We start from the raw sequence: 23,498 nt of genomic DNA, 5'->3' as shown, positions 1-23,498 counted from the left end.
CTGGAACAAGGTATACGATCAAGTGATTTGCTGTTGCTGAGAGCCAGTGTGATTGCTGCTAATCCTTGTAGAGGTGCTAAAGGAATTGTTTAAAAAACCCATTAATAATTGTGTACATAATAATTTAATATTTATTTCACATGCACCTGACAAAGCTCATATTATTAAGTGTTTGTTTGATTTGATCTATTACATACAGTTAATGTCAAAATAATAAGCTCTTTTGTTCAGTTTATATTCTTTTATTATTCTACATATTTTCGAAGTGATGTTTGACAGAGGAAATGTTCACTGTATTTCCTATATATATATATATATATATATATATATATATATATATATATATATATTTATTATTTTTTATTTTTTCTTTAGAGAAAGCCTTATTTCTTTTAGTTTGGCTGGAATCAAAGTATTTTTAAAGTTTTTAAAAATTATTTTAAGATCAATATTATTAGCCCCCTTTAAAAATATAGATATTTTTTAACCACTGCCATTCAATAGCTTGCCTATAACTTTTAGAATTAACAGAGTGATCATTATTTAAATTGTACTTCATTCTGAATACTAGTATCCTGAAAAAAAAAAACTAGTGAAATACACAGTCACCATGGCAGGAACAAAATAAATGAGTTATTCAAAATTAATTAAAACTTTTATGTTTAAATATGTATTGAAAACAATCTATTAAACAACACTTGGGAAATATTTTAACAAGTAATAAAAAAAATAGAAAAAAAAAATTATTAAATAAAAATTAAATTGTTTATAAATTGAGACACATTTCTTTCTTTGATATAAGACTTGTTAATAGGCTGACAGAAACGATTGGAAAGTGTTAGTCATAGCTTCTGGGTGGAACTGGAATAAGGTCAGATCATCTACTTTAAGGCTTTATGAATAATAATGAGTTTTAGATACAGATATACATATAAAGAGTATTCAAACAGCAGTGGCAAAACTGAATAATAATAATTATAATAAAAATAACAATCTTTATGTATCCAGGTAAGTCAATTGAGAACTAGTTCTTGTTTACAATGATGACCTGGTCAAGAGGCAGCATAAAAAGCAAATACATTACAAAGCAGCAAGGATACAAAACAATAACAATTTCACAAATGCAGATAATAACATATAAAACTGACAAAAACTAAAAACAAGCACAGTGATATTGTAGTATTGACTGGATTGAACTTTTAAAAGATGATAGTGGAATGAAAGTGCTGAGCTTTGGGGTCTGCTGCAGATGATTCCAAGCATCAGCAGCAGTAAACTGAAAAGGATAGTGACCAAATGAAGTGTGAACTTTGGGTATGCAAAGGTTATTAACATTCCTAGAGCGTAGATTTCGACGTGTTTCCTGAAAGTTAAGAAGAGATTGTAAATATAGTGGAATTTTCCCAATGAGAGTTTGTAAATGAACAGAAACCAATGAATTTGTCGATGTGATTGAAGAGAAGGCCAATTGAGTAAAGAACACAGAAGACAGAGATGAGTATGAAATGGTGCAGCAGTAACAAAACAAATTGCTGCATGATAAATAACATCCAGTTTATGAAGGAGATTTTTGAAGCTGATCTGTAAATTAAATCCCCATAATCCAGAATTGGTTATACTCTCAATTTGATGAACAAATGCTGCTTTGAAGAGTGCGTAAAGGAAGATTTGTTTCTGTAAAGAAAACCAATACAGGCTTTGACCTTTTTGAGCAATTAATTTATGTGAGTTTTAAATGTCAGTTTCCCATCTAACCAGATACCAAGATATTTGTAGCAGTCAACAAAATCAATCTCAGTACCGTCCAATGAGGACATTTTAGGAGGAAACTCAACTTGTGGTAAATTTCTATTAAAAAACATGCATTTTGTTTTATTAGTATTTAAAACTAAATGGAGATTGGTAAAAGCAGGTTGGATGCTTGCAGTGAAGAAAGTTCTGTAGTCAAATAAGAACTAGCTGTATAAATGATAGTATCATCAGCGTATAGACGAATGTAAGAATTACCTGCAGCAGAAGCAATATCATTAACATAAATGTTAATAAGTGTAGGCCCCAATATTCTACCATGTGGGAAGCAGCAGGGGATCCGACAGAAGCTCCTGCACCCTTACTGATTGTAGACGACCAGAACAGTAGTTCTTGAACCAGACCAGACAGCTCTCAGATAGTAATATATCTTAGCCTATCCAGTAGAATTTCATGGTCCACAGAGTCAAAAGCTTTTGCCAGATCAACAAATGCAGCTACACAATACTCCTTATTGTCAACTGCAAATATAAAATGAATGTTTGAACATTCTTAAAATCTACAATAAAATAAGCTAGCTGTCATTGTAACTGTCTGAAATGGGGTTGATAGGAGTGTGTAAGAATTGCTTAACTGATAAATGTAAAAACAGATTTTACAAACTGTGATTAATGTGGCATGTATGCCATACTAAAAATATGCAACCCTTGAATTCCAGTACTTTAGCCATAAAAATAAATAAAAAAATTAATTGCATCCCTTTAGGGCAGGGGTGTCAAACTCAATTCCTGGAGGGCCGAAGCCCTGCACAGTTTAGTTCCAACCCTGCTCCAACACACCTACCTGTAGGTTTCATACAAGCCTGAAGGACTCAATTAGTTTGATCAGGTGTGTTTAATTAGGGTTGGAACTAAACTGTGCAGAGCTGCGGCCCTTTTGGAACGGAGTTTGACACCTGTGCTTTAGGGAGTACATGTTGAATTAATCTTTGATGAATGTAATAGAAAAGAACAGAAATGCCGCAATCTATTTTACAAGCAATAATAATCTTTCTCTATGCTGCTCAAATTTGGACATAATGAAAAGATGCATAAGATTTGAATAGTTTATTGTGTTTACAAAAATAAAAATGATTAGGATTCCCTATCGGAGACAAGTACAAAGATCAATAAATACACATTAAATACATTTTACATTTACGGAAAATATTCTTGCAATATGCATGGTACACATCAACAGTTTGCACACTGTAAAAAGTGATTAGTTGATTTAAAGAGAGAAAAGCCATTGCATTAAAATGATTAAATAAATGAACTATGTGCATAATTAAAAAAAAAAAAATAGATTAGGTAAGCTGAACAGTTCCAAGTTACAACAGGTTTACTCACTTTAAGTAATTGTTTCGCATTTAAGACAATGGGTTTACTCACTTTTTAAGTAAAGTAACTAATGGCTTTTTACAATACTGTATAAAATAAAGCAGACAAACAACTTTTATAGCAATTATAAAGAAATAAAAGTGCAGGACATCTAGGTGACAGAAACAACTTGGCACAAAACTGCACATGGTATTATGACATTTTGTTTTTCTTCTAACCATTACGTTTTAAAGTGTCATCGCTAGCTCCCTTTTAATGCTCACTATACTACAGCTCAAACTGAATATTTATTAACAACGAAAAACACTCACACAAAACAGTAGTTACCTTCATGAGCTACATATACACCCGTCTCCTTACAAAACAAATCAACACACAAAATACTTGAGGTTGGAAATTATGTGTACCCATTTACAAAATGTGAGAGATGGTATTTTAGGTCACCAACATGTCTGAACATCTAACATTGCATTAACAAGTAAATCTGTTATTATCCTGTGACCTGCATAATTGAATTATGAACTTTTGACAGCCCAATGAAATATTTTTTCTTTCACCCTGAGATACAAATACACCTCCACATTCATACACCAATCTACAGAAATGCATTTAAAACAACCCTTTTGTGCATGCATAGATATGTATTATAAGGTGTACTGGTGTGTCTTGTACAAAGCTAAAAAGGCACATGGAGGAGACACTAGCGACATCAAGACAAGTAAAAAGAGAATTTGGTAGGATTATATAGAGAAAAAAAAAAAGACAAACAGTCCACATTAAAGATAAGACAATAGATTAAAACAGGTCCAGTAGACTGAGGCAGGAATCTTCATGATGTAAGAAACGATTCTTTCTTTAATGTTATGACTAGAGGTTACCGCTTGATTGTAGCCAGTTTGACGCCAAACATAGTTTCCCACTGATTTGTTATCCAACCAACCAGGTCTTGTACGAGCTCTTCATCTTCAGCATTTAAAGACCATGTCTTTTCTTCCTTGGCCAACTGTCAAAAAGAAGAAAAAAGGAAAACTGCAGTTAAACTCAGAATTATTAGCCCCTCTTTGAATTTTTTTTTAATATTGGTTTTATTTGGGCTAGAATAAAAGTATTTTTAATTTTTTTAAAAAACATCTTCAGGTCAAAACTATTAGACCTTTTAAGCTATATTTTTTTGATAGTCTACAGAACAAACCATCATTATACAATAACTTGCCTAATTACCCTATCTTTCCTAGTTAGCCCAATTAACCTAGTTAAACCTTTAAATGTCGCTTTAGGTTAAATACTAGTATACAAAAATATATCTATTTAAATATTATGTAGTAATCATGGCAAATATCAAATAAATCAGTTATTAGAAATGAGTTATTAAAACTATTGTTTAGAAATGTGTCAAAAAATATCTCTGTTAAACTAACGGCTAATAATTCAGGGGGGCTAATAGTTCTGACTTCAACTGTAGTGTAAACGTCCACTTGTATCCATATTGTAGCCATTGCATTCAATTATCTAATTCAGAGAATTAGTTTCTACTGTATTCTGTACTGTAATGTTGGACTCACACACCTCATCATACAGTTTTATGTCCACCTTGCATGGATTGGATGAGAACAGATGGATGGAACTAACACAACTGATTGGCTGAGTTTCCTGTATGGTCACTGTCCCACTGCTTATCTGGTCTCCAGGTTGGCTCTTGCTCCATTGGTGGTCTTCATCAAGGAGAAACAGCATTTCTTTGGTAGCAAGTACACTCACAGAGTCCAAAGATTCATCTTGGAAAAAAAAACAACAACCTTTTAAAACAACAACAACCTTTTAAAATCTGCAGGCAATGCTGAATTGTGGAAGACTTGGTCTTCAAGCTGTTAAGGTATAGGTTGTTTTTAATCACGTGGTTCTGGTGATAAGCAAAATTGAGAGGGCAGGAAGTAAACAACTGAAAGGGAGACATAGAGGAAAGTCTGTATTTTTGCAATTACCTTTTTTCATTTATTATACCTTATTTCCATGGAGATATAAATAGAAAATAATCACATATTTGGGCATGGCCAAGTTTTCTACTGAACTAAAATTTATTTGTCTGTCGAGGTGGTAATGTATATACTGTATAAGCTATAACTTTACATGAAAAAAATACTATAGTAAATAAATTATTCAAAGGGCTTCAGTTTTCTACGCTATAAGTACACACCATAACAATGCATCATAGTTTACACTATTGCTAAAGTATTTATTACAGTTTATCAGTTTACTATGCTACAGTATTTTGTCTCATTCATTAACAACGAGTTGTACACATTATACACTTTACTATGTGGTTCAAAAACAAGTTTATTATAAATTACTACAGTTTTCCCCATACGAATATCTTTCAGACATCACAAAATATTAGCTGAACACACACAAAAGTGTAGACGCATAGTCTACATTATTATTTTTTTATTTCTGTAAGGGGGAAAAACTGCTCCACAATAATAACTCTCAAGTTTTAATAATAATAATTCCTTACATTTATATAGCGCTTTTCTGGACACTCAAAGCACTTTACACATTTTTGGGGATCCCCTCATCCACCACCAGTGTGCAGCATCCAACTGGATGATGTGATGGCAGCCATATTGCACCAGACCGCACACTACACACCAGCTGATTGGTTATTATGCAATGTGCATAATATTGCCTATTATGACATGAGGATGGTTAAGAGGTCATGATGGACATGCAGTGACCAGTGGGAAAATTTGGAAATTTGGAAAGCATGCCGGGGATAAACCCATTCTGGGATTTTTAATGAGTTGGGACCTCGGTTTAACTCTGCTTAACTTCTTATCTCAATAGACAGCGCTCACTGAGCAGTATAGAGTCCCCATCAATATACTGGGGCATTAGGACCCACACAAACCGCAGGTTGAACGTCTCCTACTGGCCTCACTAACACCACTTCCGGCAGCAACCTAGTTTTCCCATGTGGTCTCCCATCTAGGTACAGACCGTGCGCAGCCCTGCTTAGCTTCATTGGGCGACCATGTGAGAGTTGCAGAGAGCTAGCTGCCGGCTATTGTCACAAGGGTTGCATTTCTTTTTGCTCTGTCGATGAACTTACCATCAAGAAACATTCATCGCTGCTGCCTTTATAGACGTTAATGCTATGGTTGTTTATTCCACCAAAACTCTAGAAAAGACGTGGATTACTGCAAAACAGGATGGATATTTCGTTACAGCCATTACATGGCAGTTATGTTATTTATATTCTCCTGGATTTTGTATGAGTGTGGTGGTGTTTGAATTTGATTTTTATAGAACACAATAACATAATACACTTATCTAGGCCTGTATATAATTTTTATTGATGCTGTCAAATGAATGATTGCATTCAAAAAAGTATGTACACGTGTGTACTGAATACATTTTTTATTATTTGCCGCCTTTTCTTCCTTTTTTTCAGCCAGTTTCTTGAACTTTTCACCCTTTATGAGCAAAACCTTTTGGAAGTCTATAAAAGCTTTTTGGCATTTCTTACTTTGGCCGATTTAAATAATTAGAAACAACATAAAACAGAAACATTTTGATGTTCTGATAACAATTCCTATGTAGAATAATTACTTCCTGGCCTCCATCTGAATTTTGCATGTTATCAATGACGTCATGTAAAAACAACCTATAAAACTGTCAGCAAAAAAATTTACATGCAGCTTGGATAAAGCAACAGAAGCTTCAGTGGGTGGATGTAGTAGTTTGAGGTGTGATGGTCTATTCTTGTTTAAAGGCACATACACTACCGGTCAAAAGTTTGGGGTCAGTAGGATTTTTAAATGTTTTAAAACAAGCTTCTCCTGCTTACCAAGGCAGCATTTATTTATTCAAAAATACAATACATATTGTAAAATTGTGAAATTTTATTGCACTATAAAAATGTTCAAAAGTAGTTTATAATTTATTGAATAATTTATTCCAGTGATTTTAATGATGAATTTTCAACTTCACTACTCTATTCTTCAGTCACATGATCCTTCAGAAATCACTCTAATATTAATAATTTTTGTTATTATTATAATTATAATAATAATAATTATTATTATAATTATTATAATTATAATTATTATTATTATCATTATTATTGTTAATGGCAATAGCAATAAAATCAACAATGACTGGAGTAATAATTTTATTTGAAACTACACATAAATAAATAAACATTTAACAAATAAGTATTAAATTTTTTTTTCAATTAATTAAATGCTGCCTTGATGAACATAATAATTTTATTTAAACTATTAAATAAAATTAATAATAAAAAAACTGACCTCAAACTTATGACTGGTAGTGTACGTAACTTTTTGCCACTAGAGGGCGCATAATCACAACAAACAAAAGCACAGTCTGATTACGCAGGGACTGAGAGTGAAATCAGAGGAGTTGTCATCTTCATTATATTCTGCAGATGCTGAAATAGTGTTCATGAATGTATTAAAGCAGGGGTGTTCAACCCTAATCAAGGAGTTCTACTTTCCTGCAGAGTTCAGCTGCAACACTAAACAAACACACCGGTCTTTAATTACCATGTCCTTCAGCTCCTACTTAGTTGGTTTAGTTATGTTTGATCTAATGCTGAAATAAGCTGTGCTACAAGCTCTCTTCTTTGCTGGTTTTAATTTGCTTAAAAAGGACAGCTCTATCATGGTTAACTGACCTCATGTTTGTCCAAACTAAAGGCCCGTGCACACCGTGACATTTTTTTTGCTTAAATCCTTCTCTTCCAATCAGATTGCCACTTTAGCTCACATGCACGGAGCTGCTGAAGTTATAGCAAACAGCACTTGGAGGCGCTCAAGCGCAAAACTGTCAATGCGAGCGCACATTGAAGAAGATGCCCAGAGGCGATATGAACGTGGAGCTGCTTATTGCTCAGCTAAACAATAATTGTGTTTTCATCGCTAGAGCTGGAGCTGCTGCCTGAACCATCTATGCTTGTTCGAGTCACCAGTAACTTTGACAACAAGTGTGCGAACTTCCTCTCTTCCTCTTCTTCTGTGTTACAAGCAGGTGTCGGAAGCTTAAAGTTATGTAGCGCCATCTAACGTCAAGGAGTGATTTTTGCATACTCTTATGCTTGACGCCAGTGAAAATCACTTGGGTTTGAACGCGGAAAAACGTCTCGTAAAACACTGACGATAAACGCAAACGAAAAGCGTCCCAGTGTAGGAGCCTTCAGGTTGCCACCAATAGTTGACGAAACATTAGCTGATGAGAAAAGGCCAGTTGGCATTTCTATGTGGAGTTTGCATGTCCCCATGTTCACGCAGGTTTTCTCCACAGTGCAAAGACATGTGGTCTAAGGCTTCATTTACACTGCAGATCTAGATGGTCAATTCTGATTTTGTGACTGTATTTGATTATTTTAATGACCTGCTTACATCGGCTTTTAAAAGTGACTCATATCTGATCGTCTGCATTTACACATTACACGGCAAAGGTGCAATGACCAGAAAAAAAAAAGAGCGGGCGCTGACTAACAACTGATAATTAAAGAGTGCTCTTTTCTCTATTCCTGTATGTAATCTGTTCACAGCTTTTGACAAGCTTTTTTACTCTAGTTTATGACAGAAAGGTTCTCATTTGTCCATCTTCTTTTGATATATAGGCTTTTTTTTTACTTTTTGGCATCTTAATGTAATGTCCATGGCGTGATTTATGCATGTGATGTAGTTATGCGCTAGTTTTATATTAGTTTATATTGGTTACGTGGCAGACATTGCACTCTCTCGCTCTCGTGAACATGCTTAAATACCTGTGCTATATAAATATATGAAAGCTGTTAAGTCCTAGTGTATGAGATATAAGGTTTGGGACTCTGCTGAAGTCTGTTCTGAAATGAAGGTGTCAGACTTGACATCATTTGCTACGGTTTTTAATGACACGTGACTCGCATTGACAGGTGAAAATCGGACCCACTTGCTTACACTTCAGACACGAGAACACAGATCCGATTCATATGGATAAATTTCCACATATGAACACGGCCTGAATCTCATTTGAGTAAATCGGAATCCATGTGATTTGTTCCTGCTTACACGTACATGGGCCATATCAGATCTGTGCCATATGGTAGGAAAAAAATGGGAATTGGGTCACATGAACAGTGCAGTGTATATGCGGCCTAAGTGAATTGAATAAACTAAAATGTTAATAGAGTATGAGTATGTGTGTGAATGAGTGTGTATGAATTTTTCCTAGTAATGGGTTCTGGCTTGAATGGCATCTGCTGCGTAAAATATATGTGAGAATAGTTGGTGGTTCATTCCACTGTGGCGACCTCTCAAAAAGAGACTAAGTCGAAGGAAAATGAATGAATGGTTTGTCACAGAAAAAAAACTGCAGTCTGTCATTTTTAATTTAGACACTATATTTATTTTTTATTACATATGTAGTCTATAGCAAATATCTGTGTCTTTTCAGCACAAAGCTTTGTTTACGAAGAAATGACAAGTTAGCTACTACACTAAATCACAAATTTGGAAATTTGGATCTGCGCTCAATGAAAGAGGTAGCTGAGCACATTCATTTAACCCATTTGTATTGTCCATTGCACTTGGGCTGTTTTATTCATTCATACATTTTTTTTCGGCTTAGTCCCTTTATTAATCTGGGGTCACCACAGCGGAATGAACCGCCAACTTATCCAGCATATGTTTTACGCAGCGGATGCCTTTCTAGCAGCAACCCATCTCTGGGAAACATCCGTACACACTCATTCACACTCATACACTACGGACAATTTAGCCTACCCAATTCACCTGTACCACATGTCTGGACTGTGGGGAAAAGTGGAGCACCTGGAGAAAACCCACATAAACACGGGGTTGAACAAGCAAACTCGTACAGAAACGCCAACTGACCCAGCCGAGGCTCGAACCAGCGACCTTCTTGCTGTAAGGTGACAGCACTACCTACTGTGCCACTGTGTCACAAGGCTGTTTTATTTTAGTCTTTTATTGTTTTGTATATTTTAGTTTATAGTATTTTCATTTCATTCTAAACGTTTTCCCAAATCTTCCCTCCTGTCTGCTGCTTATGTATATAATATGTCAACAGTAAAACAGATTGAGTTTTAATAGCCAGACTTCCTCTTCTTTTTATGAATGCACTATAGCCAAGCAAAGGTGAAACTGACATTGCAAAATGGCTCAAATTTTAAATAATTTTTATTAATCAAAATAAGGCAAGAACACAGCTTTGCACACTGAATTATTATTATTTACATGCTCAACAATTGTTTTAGTTCTTTTTCAGCACAAACATCTTCCACACTGCTGCTTCAAAAATAACATACATAAACTGCAGCTGCAACCCTCATGAAACACTAAAAAACCATCATTTAAAAACACAAGCACGTCAGATGCATATCACCGACAACAGTACAGCACAGCAGAGCACAGCTCAATGACCACCCACAGAGATGAAGTACTTGCAGAGAAGAGAACAAAATGTCTGTTGTTATGATATTAGATGTGCTTTCTGTTTATTCTTCAAAGTTTGGTGGCATGCATGTTAGTGTTAATGAGCGTTTTGGCATGCGCACAAAACTGAAATCACAAATAACTATGTGAAACAGTCTGTGCGTGGGAGAAAAAAGGGCATCGGTGATGTTTCAGGATGTTCCTGTCTTTTTTTAAAAATCCGTGGGTTTGGTCACACCAGCTGAATGCTTATCACATCACAAGTCTAGCATGCTGCGAGCCCTTTGGGCAGGGGAAGAGTCAGCCAGCAGGATACTGAGCTCTTGAAAGCTGAACCAGCCGCTCACAGTTGGATCACTCTCTCAAGAAGAATCAGATAAATCTGTTTTCTATGACTCTCCCTTTTTCAGTCAAGACCCTAAAGTTTGGTTCCAAGGATAACAACAGGACCCTAATAAAAGCAAACCCTGATAGATATACCTTTATGTCCTAGTGTTAACCTGGGAAGAACTATTCTGCGTGAATCATTAAAGACCTGTAATGTGTGAATCACGCTGGAGAATAGATGAACTGAAAAGAACATGTGCTAAAACAACCATAAACAGCCTGGAGAAGAACATCACACCCAACTTAAGCTTTATCTTCTCTAATAATCTCTAATTCTCTAAATGCATCAGATACAAATCATTCTCTGAGTCTACCAGCACACATTCTGCCATTTATAGCTCCATCACAGACATGCCCATACATGCTGTAGTGGCCATGCTGCTCTAAATGCTCAAAAGGCCAAATATCGACAAATTCTTAAATCAAGAAGCATTTTATAGAAAAGTAAAAAATATTGTCTTGTTTTCAGGAATGTGTCAAAATTAAGCAAGTTTAAAAGGTAAATATTCTGCCAATATCGTAAGCAAAATAAACTTAATTAAAAAAAAAAACAATATTATCTTGCTCACCCCCTTGGCAGATAGGGGTACACCATGCATATCTCTTGGGAGAAAAAATAAAATAAAATTAGCATTTAAAATTAGCATTAGCATTTCTAATTGAGTTTGACAAACCACATGTAGAAACACTCTATATGCACCAGACACGTTATATAAACATCATCTTACAAGGACTCAATAAGGAAAACTACACTCACTGGCTAGTTTATTAGGTACATCTTACTAGTACCAGGTTGGACTCCCTTTTGTCTTAATCCTTGGCATAGATTCAACCAGGTACTGGAAACATTCCCCAAAGATTTTTGTCCATATTAACATGATTGCAGCACACAGTTGCTTCAGATTTGTTGGCTGCACATCTATGATGCTAATCTCCCATTCCATCACATCCCCAAGGTGCTCCATTGGATTGAGTTCTGATGACTTTGGAGGACATTTGAGTAAACTCATTGTCCAGTTCAAGAAACCAGTCCGAGATGATTCACGCTTTATGAAATGGTGCGTTATCCTGCTGGAAGTAGCCATCAGAAGATGGGTACACTGTGGTCAAAAAGGGATGGACATGGTCAGCAACAACACTCAGGTAGGCTGTGGCATTGACACAATGCTCCATTGGAACCCAAAGTGTGCCATAAAATATCCCCCACACCATCACACCACCAGCCTGAACCATTGATACAAGACAGGATGGATCTATGCTTTCATGTTGTTGATGCCAAATTCTGACCCTACCATCCGAATGCCACAACAAAAATCGAGACTCATCAGACCAGGCAATGTTTTTCAATTCTTCTATTGTCCAATTTTGGTTAGCTTGTGCAAATTTCAGCCTCAGTTTCCTGTTCTTGGCTAACAGGAGTGGCACCCGGAATGGTCTTCTGCTGCGGTAGCCCATCCGCCTCAAGGTTTGACGTGTTGTGCATTTAAAGATGCTCTTCTGCATCCCTTGAACTTAACGAATGGTTATTTGAGTTACTGTTGCCTTTCTGTCATCTCAAACCAGTCTGGTCATTCTCCTCTGACCTATGGCATCCACAAGGCATTTGCACCCACAGAACTGCCACTCATTGGATATTTTCTCTTTTGTTCGGACCATTCTCTGTAAATCTTAGAGATGGTTGTGTGTGAAAATCCCAGTAGATCAGCAATTCCTGAAATACAGTACTCAGACCAGCTGTCTGGTACCAACAACCATGTTTAAAGTCACCTTTCTTCCCTATTCTGATGCATGGTTTGAACTGCATAAACCGTGTTTACATGCCTAAATGCATTAAATTGCTGCCATGCGATTGGCTGATTATAAATTTGCATTAACGTGCAGTTGGACAGGTGTACCGAATAAACTAGCCGGTCAGTGTATATTTACCTGTGAATGTACCACACACCACTTGTTTTCTTCAATCTTATAATACTTCTTTTGCACAAGATTATGCACAATATGTTTCTGTGTTATGTTATAGTGCTTGTATAGTCTGTCTCAGGTTATGTGTATATTTTGAGTATTTATAGTAGAAGTACAGTTATCGTTAGATTACCACTATGGTATCGTAGTTATGTATAGGTTTAAAATGTTTCTTACGCTCAGTGTTGTTTTTATCTTTACGATTGTTTATTTAGCACCGTGGTCCTGTGAGACATGACATTTGGTTCCACTGTATGTCTACACATGTAGTGGAATGACAATACAGCTCAACTTGAACTCAATTCACACAATTGTGACTTATTATACCTGAAAACAAGACAATATCTGTTTTGCTCATCTAGAAGGTGCTTCTTTAAGAATTACAAGATATTTGGACTAGGAACAAGACAAAACCACGAAGTAAGAAAAGCATTTTTGGACTGCATATAATTTCTTATTTTGCTCCTCACGCTTTGCTTGGCTTTTGCAACAGAAGCATTTTGGAAGAAGAAGATAAAAGCTTTCATACTGAACAACATAAACACTCACCTTGCTGAAGGAATGCTAAGAGGTAGCGGAAAGGAGGGTGGCTTTCTTCATCACATGGAAGGCTGTCTTCACAGACTAGGCGCCTACAGGACAAAGATAAGATTTTTTTTTACAAATGATTTATAGAGTTATGTTTACCTTGGGATCACAAACTAAAATGTTTAACTAAACCATACAATTAATAAAGTCATAATAGTCTCGCGTTTTTGGATTTAAAGGGATAGTTTGCGCACCATCACTTACTCACCCTTTACCTGTTCCAAAACCCAATTTGAGTTTCTTTCTTCTGTTAAACACAAAAAAGGAAATTTTGAAAAAAGCTGGAAACCTGTAACCATTGACTTTCTTAGTATTTGTTTATCCTACTATAAAAGTAAAAGCTTACATTTCCAACTTTCTTCAACTGAATAAACTCGTAAAAAGTTTGGAACCACTTAAGGGTGAGTAAATAATGAGAAATGTTAAATTTTGGGTGAACTCTCCCTCTAGGAATAGGCTTTGGGTACAACAGACAGACAAAAACATGAAAGCAAAAGAAAACACAAACAAAAGCCTACAACAAAGACAAAGAGAGGAGTTGGAGAGGGAAAATGCCTGCCTCTTTGTACTGCATACCAGAGGTGGTGCTGTGGGTTGAGTCGAGTCGTGGAGATTCCCTTCAGCTTGCTGTCAGACTTGGGGGCCAATTCCCTTGCAACTTCTACAATAAGGCAGAGAGCTGTAATGAGTACGAATTTTCACACCAGTTTTTTTTTTTCTTATACCTTAAACTAGCCTTACCAAACAGCTTTCACAATTATGCTCACATAATTGCTGCATGACATTATACTAGACTGCACTGTCCATTTAATTAAACTATTTAGTATAATTAAACAATTTAGCATTTAATAGACCGAACAAATGTCATAGTTAATCTCCTTTATAAAGCTGAACGCAGAACCTACCCTCTTTACACAATGTTATTACAAACACACAGATGACTAAATGCCTAACATTATTCATTTTACATTAAATAACGGACAGACAGACAGACAGAAAGACAGACAGACAGACAGCCAGCCAGCCAGACAGATAGACAGGTTTACACATTTAAATAAATAGGTACTGTACAATTAACTGTAATTACAGAAACTTGTGATTAAATCAGTTTTTATGTTTGTTCTTATGTTGTCATATGTTGTTACTACGTTATGCATAATTCTATAAACTGTGCTTGTTTGTAGCTTGTATCTCTAAATAATGGTGGTATTGAATTAATAAAAAGTAGCTTTTACAATGCATTGCTGTGAAGTAAAGGTAAACATGGAAGTAGTTTTTCAAGGTTGTTTGGAAGGTTGACTGCCTGATAAGAGCCTCAAGTACTGTAGCAGAGAAAAGGCACAGAAGTCAGCCACTGGATTTAAAACTCAAGTGTAAATGACCAAATAATGCAGAGCATGGCTTTCTTCCTTTACCTTAAAATCTCATGTACCTGTAAATTATATTGTTCTTCTTTAGATAATACTTACTAAATGTTGATAACTGCGGATAAAAGAAACCCCTGACAGGCCACAACAGCTACTATTAGGGATGCGCAATACCAGTTATTTTCTTTCCGATCCAAGAAGTATTGCAGTTCTCTATAACAATACTTCAATGAAATATTTTATAGTGGTTTTATAATGGTTTTTAATCACCTTCAGTAATGTATTTAAATAAAATACAACAGACATAATTCTTTTTTATGTTTATTAAATTGTTTAACATTATTAAATGAAAATTGGCTATGAACAGCAAGGGCTCTATCATGCACCCGGCGTAATAACGTGCAAAACATGTATGGTGCAATTTGTTTGCTATTTTCAGACCAGTGCAACCCTAATTTTCACGGTTTGCGCCATGTTGTTTAAATGGCAAATCCATTTGTGCCACTTTGTGGACTCATAAAAGATGTTTGTTAAGGTGCATTGTTTGTGCGTTGCTATTTTGAGGACCTGAAATAGACATCATTGACCAACTAAAACCTGGTCTAAAGTCCAGTGCATTGCCTTAGTTTTGCAACTTTGCAAGTCCAAACACTTACACATTGCTTAATATACACAGGATGTACAGCAACATACAAATATCTTTACATATAGAAAATAAAGAATTAAAATGTTACAAAAATTATTATTTTCTACATAAATATAAAAACCATTGCCTCCATACCGCCTTCATGTCAAGGGGACTTTTTTTCAGTTTATTCAGGACAATTAGCATTTTTATAACGTTGCTATTATGAAAAGTATTATTTATTATTTATGTATATTTATATTTGTTTTACAAGTTTAGATTTGTCCACCTGTCACTATATGGAGCATAAGAATAGGATGTGCATTTGGATATAACTATTTGTAACTTTTGACCACACTTCCCTATTATTGTTCATTTATTCGTTTGCTGGAAATTAGAACTGAATTTAGAAATAGTTTTGAAAGAAATCTCTGCACTTAACAAATGAAATTAAATATGTAGGCTGATGGATGTCTTCAGTAGAGTGCGTACAACACTGTATCCTTATCTACGAAAGTAAAAGAGTAGAGTAAAAGTAAAGAGGCAGAATGGAGGAGGCTAGTTCTTTATTCTCGCACTGCAGATGGTTTGTTTAACTGTTTTCTCATAGTGAAGCTTTTTTTTTCCATTCACAAAGTCCACAATATAAATAGCAAATACACCATGGCGTGACACAACTCCTAAAGGGAATGTAAGATAAGACTCTGATTGGTTTAATGCACGTTATGCTCAAAACACACCCATAACTTATTAAGAGAATAAGCACAACCCTGTTAGACTGTGCAGTGCGTCTCAAACCATATTTTTCTGTCCTAAAAATAGCAGAAGTGGATTCCAGCATGCCTTTAATGCTTTTTCCTCATGCGCTATAGACTTTTTACCTAGATCGTTAAAAAATATTTTTTTGACTAATCAGTGGCATACTGTTTTGTGACAAGTGTCACACAAAGCCTCAACTTTATTAACTGAAGTAAAATAGCTCCAAAGTAAGCTTCTTTTTTGTTCAGTCATGATGACCAAAGCCCCACACTCAAGTTTTAAAACCTGCGCTGGGTGTGTGCACTGTGTACTGTGCTTTGAACATGTGAGGCTATGAGCAAACACTGACCCATTAGCGGAGTTACAGCGAAGGAATATTATAGTTCCCATTCCTGTTCCTATTTTAGTACATATTTATTTAATATGCGGCACTATCATTGTTACTATTATTAAAATATTCTAAAATCAGTGATCACTCATTAAGAAAAAAAACAAAAACAGAAAAGATTGATAGAAGGAACGAGCTGCCCACCCCTGGCTACTATTGAATAAGGAAACAGTGTAAAACTCTGTGCTGTTCCCAAATGTTGTTGTCTGTGACTTTTTTCACATCTGTCTTCCAAGTGATTGCTTATGACTCTAACAAGCACAATTTGCCAACAAGCTTGTCTCAGCACTATCCAACTTGAATCACGTATGACTTGAAGGGTGGGGATGTTAGACCCAAATTGTGCGCTTACTTTAAAATGTAGACTAATCCATCAATGTTTGAGTCAATTTAGGTGTGTAGATCCCTGCAGGTTTCTAAACTACTAAATGACACAGACACACTTTGATGTGGACTACACTGAAAGTAAAGGTTTTGCAGGTCAGTAGATGACTCAGATGTGCTAATAGCTTATATGGATTTGATTCAATAAAGACTACTTGGTTCAAATAGTTTGACCTATTTATTGATAAATCTTGTTCATACAGTAGGAACAATTCATAAGTAATACTACAGTGGTTGCATTATTTGCTGATTTACATTCAGCCAGTGAGCAATAATTGAACTGAAATATTTGTATTTTATTAATTTATTGTATATTTTTTATTTTTAAACCAATATTTTGATGTTTATATACATTTTTGTCACATTTAGCACTCAACCTAAAATTATTTAATATATACACTAAAAATGAAGCACATGATTCCTAATGTGGAAACTCTCAAAGAACTATTAAATCTTTTTTTGTGAATTAAAAAAAATTACTGTAGAGCTACATTTAGCAAAGAACTTCTTCTACAAAATATGTGCTTTAGAGAGCATCTCAACTGGGTGAAGTTAATATTATAATGTCATATAATCATGCAGTGACAAAGTTACTGAATGATCGAAAGGAAATGTTGTGGTGTGAGATGCATTGTGAGAGAGTGCATTGCACAAATCATAGCTAGATCACCATTTTGCAAATGATACTGTACATCTAATCGAGAGAAAAGCACAGGACAGCATGCATCAGTCTCACAACACTTGGCTAAAAATTTTTAAAATACATGTAAATAAATGTAAAAGCCTGAATACCCACTTGTCTGTGGATAATAATAATAATAATTATTATTATTATCATTATTATTATATTTTACTGTTGATATTCAAGCACAGACATTATGCTTCAGTATTCTAAAACTTGTAAAGTGTGAACAATTTTATTTTTGTTTCAAGTGCCTTTTGCGCTATGCTGATGCAACTTGCAATGCAATGAGCAATGACAGTCACCCCCCTCAAAGGAGATTCTCTAAAGAGAGGAGCATGTTCAACATCAGGTTACTTTCTCTGAAATGTTAAATAGATAGAGGAGTTCCTTTGTCCCAAGAGGTCTTCCAGCTCTATAATGGCACTGAGAAGGTGTGCTGGAAATAAACGACTGAGTTACTACCCCATATCATAACAGTACTGGGACTGCCACACACACGCACAGAATTCCTATATGTATATATATATTTATTTACATTTTTTTTTTTTTTTACCCATGATTTATTACATTTATAGCTTCGAAGTATTTAAAGTGTTTTTCTATTCAGAGTGAGAGTGTTTGTCTAGGAATTTTATGTTTTGGAAACTTGGATGACTGAATTTCCTTCGGGATTAAAAAAAGTATCTAATAAAGTATCTAACTAACTAACTACCTAACTTACAAAAACTCATCAATATATATAACAAAAGCAACTTATAATAACCTATCTTTGCATTAAGCACATTCTTTAAAAATTCAAAAGTCAGCCATTATCAAACATCTTATGTTGATGCTTTTGAAAAACAACCCCAACACAACGGCACTACTAACCCAAAGAGACAATGATTCTTGAGTGAAATTTCAGACAGAGTTTCAAAAAACATCCTGGAAGGGTAATGTCTTGACAGAAAATAGAGGCCCATAACGTTTTTTCTAGTGCTGTAGGCATATTGAAAAACCACAAAAACGAAACCTAATCAGTTATGGAATAAATGGATTAGCGTGGGAAAAAAAGTGTCAGTTTCATTGTTTAGGTCAATGTGTGGAGTCTTCTTCTGTATTCAGGTCAATGTTTTGTGTTGCTGCTGCTGCACTATGATCTTTGCAACGCCCTTTTTTCATACACAACTCTCTTTTTTTTGTATATGGTGAAAATGAACACCATCTATAAGATAACTATAATGAACTATGAATGTAAATATTCCTTAAAGGCTGGTTGCAACTAGTTTTTGAAATATGAAAAAGGGTTAGCTATCTGTCATTTTTCAAATCTTTTTACTTCCTTATAATTCTTATTTAATTATTTATTTATTATTTAATCACTTTTTAATGCTATGCCAGCATCAAGCCCATGTTTACAGTGATCTCAGATTAAACTGAAAAACATATGCAAATAACAAGTTTTAAAAGACATTTCAAATTAACACTAGACAAAAATACATTTTAAAGATTTCACACAAAGAAATTGAGGGTAGCTGAATATAAGGGTTCAGTATACACTCACCAGCCACTTTATCAGGTACACCTGTCCAACTGCTCTTTAAAGCAAATTTCTAATCAGTAAAATCACATGGCAGCAACTCAATGCATTTAGGGATGTAGACATGGTCAAGATGATTTACTACAGTTCAAACCCAGCATAATAATGGGGAAGAAAGGTGATTTAAGTGACTTTTAGCGTGGCGTGGTTGTTGGTGCCAGATGGGTTAGTCTGAGTATTTCAGAAACTGCTAATTTACAGGGATTTTCACGCACAAGCATCTCTAGGGTCCGAAAAAAATACAATCTAGTGAGCGGCAGTTCTGTGGGTGCAAATGCGTTGTTGATAGCAGAGGTCAGAGGAGAATGGCTAGACTGGTTTGAGATGACAGAAAGGCAACAGTAACTCAAATAACCCGAAATATTTAACCTTGAACTCGTTAAGTTCAAGGGATGCAGAAGAGCATCTCTGAACGCACAACACATCCAACCTTGAGGCAAATGGTCTACAGCAGCAGAAGACAACACCGGGTGCCACTCCTGTCAGCTAAGAACGGGAAACTGAGGTTATAATTCGCACAGGCTCACCAAAATTGGAAAACAGAAGATTGGAAAAACTGCCTGGTCTGATGAGTCTTTATTTTTGCTGCAACATTTTGGTGGTAGGGTCAGAATTTGGCATCAACAAAATGAAAACATGGATCTATGCTGTTTTGCATAAATGGTTTATGTTGGGGGTGGTGGTGTAATGATGTGGGGGATATTTCCTTGGCACACTTTGGGCCTATTAATACCAATTGAGCTCATCGTGTCAACGCCACAGTCTACCTGAGTATTGTTGCTGACCCTATTCATCTTTTTATAACCACAGTGTACCTATCTCCTGATCGTTACTTCCAGCAGAATTGTACACCATGTAATAAACAGTGGGTCATCTCAGACTGATTTCTTGAACTTTACAATGAGTTCACTGTAATCAAATGGTCTCTACAGTCACCAGCGCTCAATCCAATAGAGCAGTGGTCCCCAACCTTTTTCTAACTGCGGACCGGTCAACGCTTGACAATTTTACTGCAGACCGGAAGTGTTGAAATAATAATAATAAACGTGAATCCACTGTGTACTCATATGGAACTTTATTAGCACATTGCTCCAACATTACAATGCTATTATAACATTAGGAAGTAATAACTTTATTAGCACATTGCTCCAACAATATAACATGTTATAACATCAAAAACTGTCCGTAACGCTAAATCAATAGGAGCCCTGAGCTTGTTTCTTTGCAACGAGATGGTCCCATCTGGGGGTAATGGGATACAAAAGCCGCTTTCACACATACAGACCTTTCCGAAAAATCCGGCAATTTTCCGGAAAGGTGTGTATGTGTGAACAGGGCCTTTTTAAAAATACTGATAAATTTGTTCTGGCTATTTTCCGAAAAGAGAAGTTGTCACATTACTGGTAATTTGCCGGAATGCTGCGTTGTGTAAACGCAGAAGGAAGATGGCTGGAAAGAGCGCGTGCACGTCTAGAGCTTTCTGACGTGAGACGTCTGCTTTAGCCAATCAGAACAGTCAGATGCATTTACGTTCGTGCGTTTTATGAGAATAAAAGCCTTTGAATATTTTTCTAGACATATTTAGGTGCTAGAAATTAGGCAGAAAATGTTTATATGTTCATCTTAATGCCAACCGTGTAAATAATTATCGATAAGATGCTTATGATAAGCCGTTGTTGGTTTACATTCAAGCTTTGCGTGTGCCCGTGAAACAAATGAAAAAAATATCATGCAAGTCCAATATGTCTCTGTTCACATGCCGTCCCCACAAATCCAGTTTGGCTTTAAATACAGCTACTTTATCTGCCAACTTAAAGATAATTAATTCTTGTGCGGCCCGGTATTGATTGATCCACGGACCAGTACCGATCCGCGGCCCGGGGGTTGGGGACCACTGCAATAGAGCACATTTGGGATGTGGTGGAACAGGAAATTCACCTCATGGATGTGCAGCTGACAAATCTGCAGTAACTGCATGATGCTATCATGTCAATATAGACCAAAATCTCTCAGGAATATTTCCAGTACCTTGTTGAATCTGTGCCACGAAAGATTAAGACAGTTCTGAAGGCAAAAGAGGGTCTAACCTGGTATTAGTATGGTGTACCTATTAAAGTGGCCAGTGAGTCTAAATGACACAACGTGAGCCTTAAATCCATTTCCATGTTATTTTGTAAATCCTGTGAGTGTGAAATCCTGATGCAAAAACAAGGCAATTTAAACAAAACAGACTCTGACAATCCACGCGGGACCATTAATACGCACATTCTAGGCACCATTTGATTGGACACATTTCCTAGTGAGATTACAACAATATTTATTTTTTTTCCTCTTATTTATGCTTTATAGTATATCCCACTGTAGGTTGGACTTAGTAAATTGAACAGGCTTTAAAGAAGAGTAAGAAGTTATGTGAAGCCACTCATCTGTTCACAGCGAGCCAAAATGCAAAATGCGGGATATATGGGTTATAAATGTATTCAATTCCACCCCGAAGAGACATGAAAAGCTAGTCACTTTACAAGGAAAGATGCATGTTTGTGTGTGTGAGCATCAGACACTGACATAAGTTGTGGAAACATCAGTGCAGAGCTATTATTATTCATAATGCTTCAAAATACAACCAAAACAGCTCAAATTATATTGAGCCAATTTCTGAGGTTGAAAAGGGACCTGTAAAATATGTTTCTAGAGACTTTTTGCCCTTAGCTAAGCCACACACCTCCTATTCAGACGACACCTTTAAACAAACAAGTTAAAAACAGCTCTGAATAAAGAACCGTTCATCAAGAAAGAACATCTTTTGTTCACTTTGTCATGGTGAATCGCTAACCAATCAATCAACTTGCTAAACCATTGCTCACCAACATATTTTTAATGCGTAAGTCTTTTCTACTTCTCGTTTCCTTCTAAGAAACCACACAGTGTGAAAAAGGAAGTCTTGCCTGTAAGCTTGCTGAAAAACCATTTGCAGCGGGCGCTGTTTCGCACAAGTAATGTGTACGCTGCTTCCCCTTCGCCAAACTCCAGGTGTATAGTCTGAGAACCCAAACCCACCTCCAGATAGCTAAGCTCACACAACTGATGACTTTCTCTTTTCCGCAGCCAGTCTGAAGGTTGCCCTCTGCAACAGAAAATAAAGACTCTTGTAAATCATGAGCCAAGTTGATAAATGCAGTATATTATGAAAAATACAGTATATATTATAGCTGTTTTAATTGTTTTTTCTTTTCATTATTTAAAAACAGGATACATTTCCTTTGTCCATTAATTGACAGGCATAAGATAGTTCAGATGGTGTTAAATTTATAAAAGTAAAATTTCATTTCACGAACAAAGACAAAGGTTGAAAAAATTGTTAAATGTATAGTTCCTCCATTCAGACATGATATCTATTTAGAAGAACCACTTAATTCACATGGTAGTGGGATCTTTAAGGTTTTAAATAAACATCATTATTTATCATGGAACAATATAAGAATGAGTAAATAAAGATCATTTCAGGTGAACTATTCTATCGGTCATTTAAACACTGCAAGATGCACCATGTACCATCATGTTAAGGGTGTGAAAAGGCACAAGAACTGAGTGCAGATGCATCATTCAGTACTTCAATTGGAAATCCATTTATCCCTGTACATACCAATGTTCTACTCAAGAATGAACAAGTTTGGATTAGTATGAAATGGTGTAACACTGCAAACTACAAGATTGCAAGGATGATTAAGTGTACATTTTGCAATATTTGTCAATTTGTCAATCTGTTGATTTGTCAAAAAAGAAAACCTCACCAAAAAAAGGTCAAGACATAATGTACCCTGTTAAGGGCTGAAGTCATTTTGTACATTAAAAACAATTGGCGTGGTGTGATGTATGTAAAGTCAATAAAAATAATGTGTTGGATTTTTAAAACACTCTCTTATCACAAGTCTGCAACATACTTAAAGTTAAGGCAGGTTAAGGATTTAGGTTTTGGTTTTCTCCTAAAATGTTGTATCAGTGCTGTATTGTTGATACCAGGAAACTTTGTGCTCATCATATTTTTCTTCTTATAAATAAGATAAAAATACTGATATAAAAGTCCAAAAGCAACATTATGTGTTTTAACATGGATTTTTCATTCACATTCTCAATTTCTCTTTTTTTATATCACTTACCCAATTTGATGTTGTGCGCACACATGACT

General features: G+C 35.6%; 1 protein-coding gene across 5 annotated transcripts in view; it reads right to left on the bottom strand.

Annotated features, from left to right (window-relative positions):
* Window positions 1–2,840: 2,840 nt before the first annotated feature.
* stk11ip (serine/threonine kinase 11 interacting protein) overlaps window positions 2,841–23,498 on the bottom strand; it is a 44,065-nt gene continuing 23,407 nt past the window's right edge. For 3 of the 5 annotated variants that reach the window (XM_087256198.2, XM_087256196.2, XM_087256197.2), the window contains exons 22-26: window positions 22,258–22,436; window positions 14,102–14,186; window positions 13,487–13,569; window positions 4,695–4,903; window positions 2,841–4,131 (exon numbers count right to left, since the gene is read on the bottom strand). In XM_087256198.2, the coding sequence (XP_087112324.1) occupies window positions 4,003–4,131; window positions 4,695–4,903; window positions 13,487–13,569; window positions 14,102–14,186; window positions 22,258–22,436 (685 nt within the window). In that variant the 3' untranslated portion in view covers window positions 2,841–4,002. 5 annotated transcript variants of the gene reach the window in all.

Source organism: Danio rerio, chromosome 6 (genome assembly GCF_052040795.2).
Source record: "Danio rerio strain M-AB ecotype USA chromosome 6, GRCz13ab, whole genome shotgun sequence".
NCBI lineage: Eukaryota > Metazoa > Chordata > Actinopteri > Cypriniformes > Danionidae > Danio > Danio rerio.
Note: the sequence above shows the minus strand (reverse complement) of the source record. Positions and strands in the feature narration are given on the sequence as shown.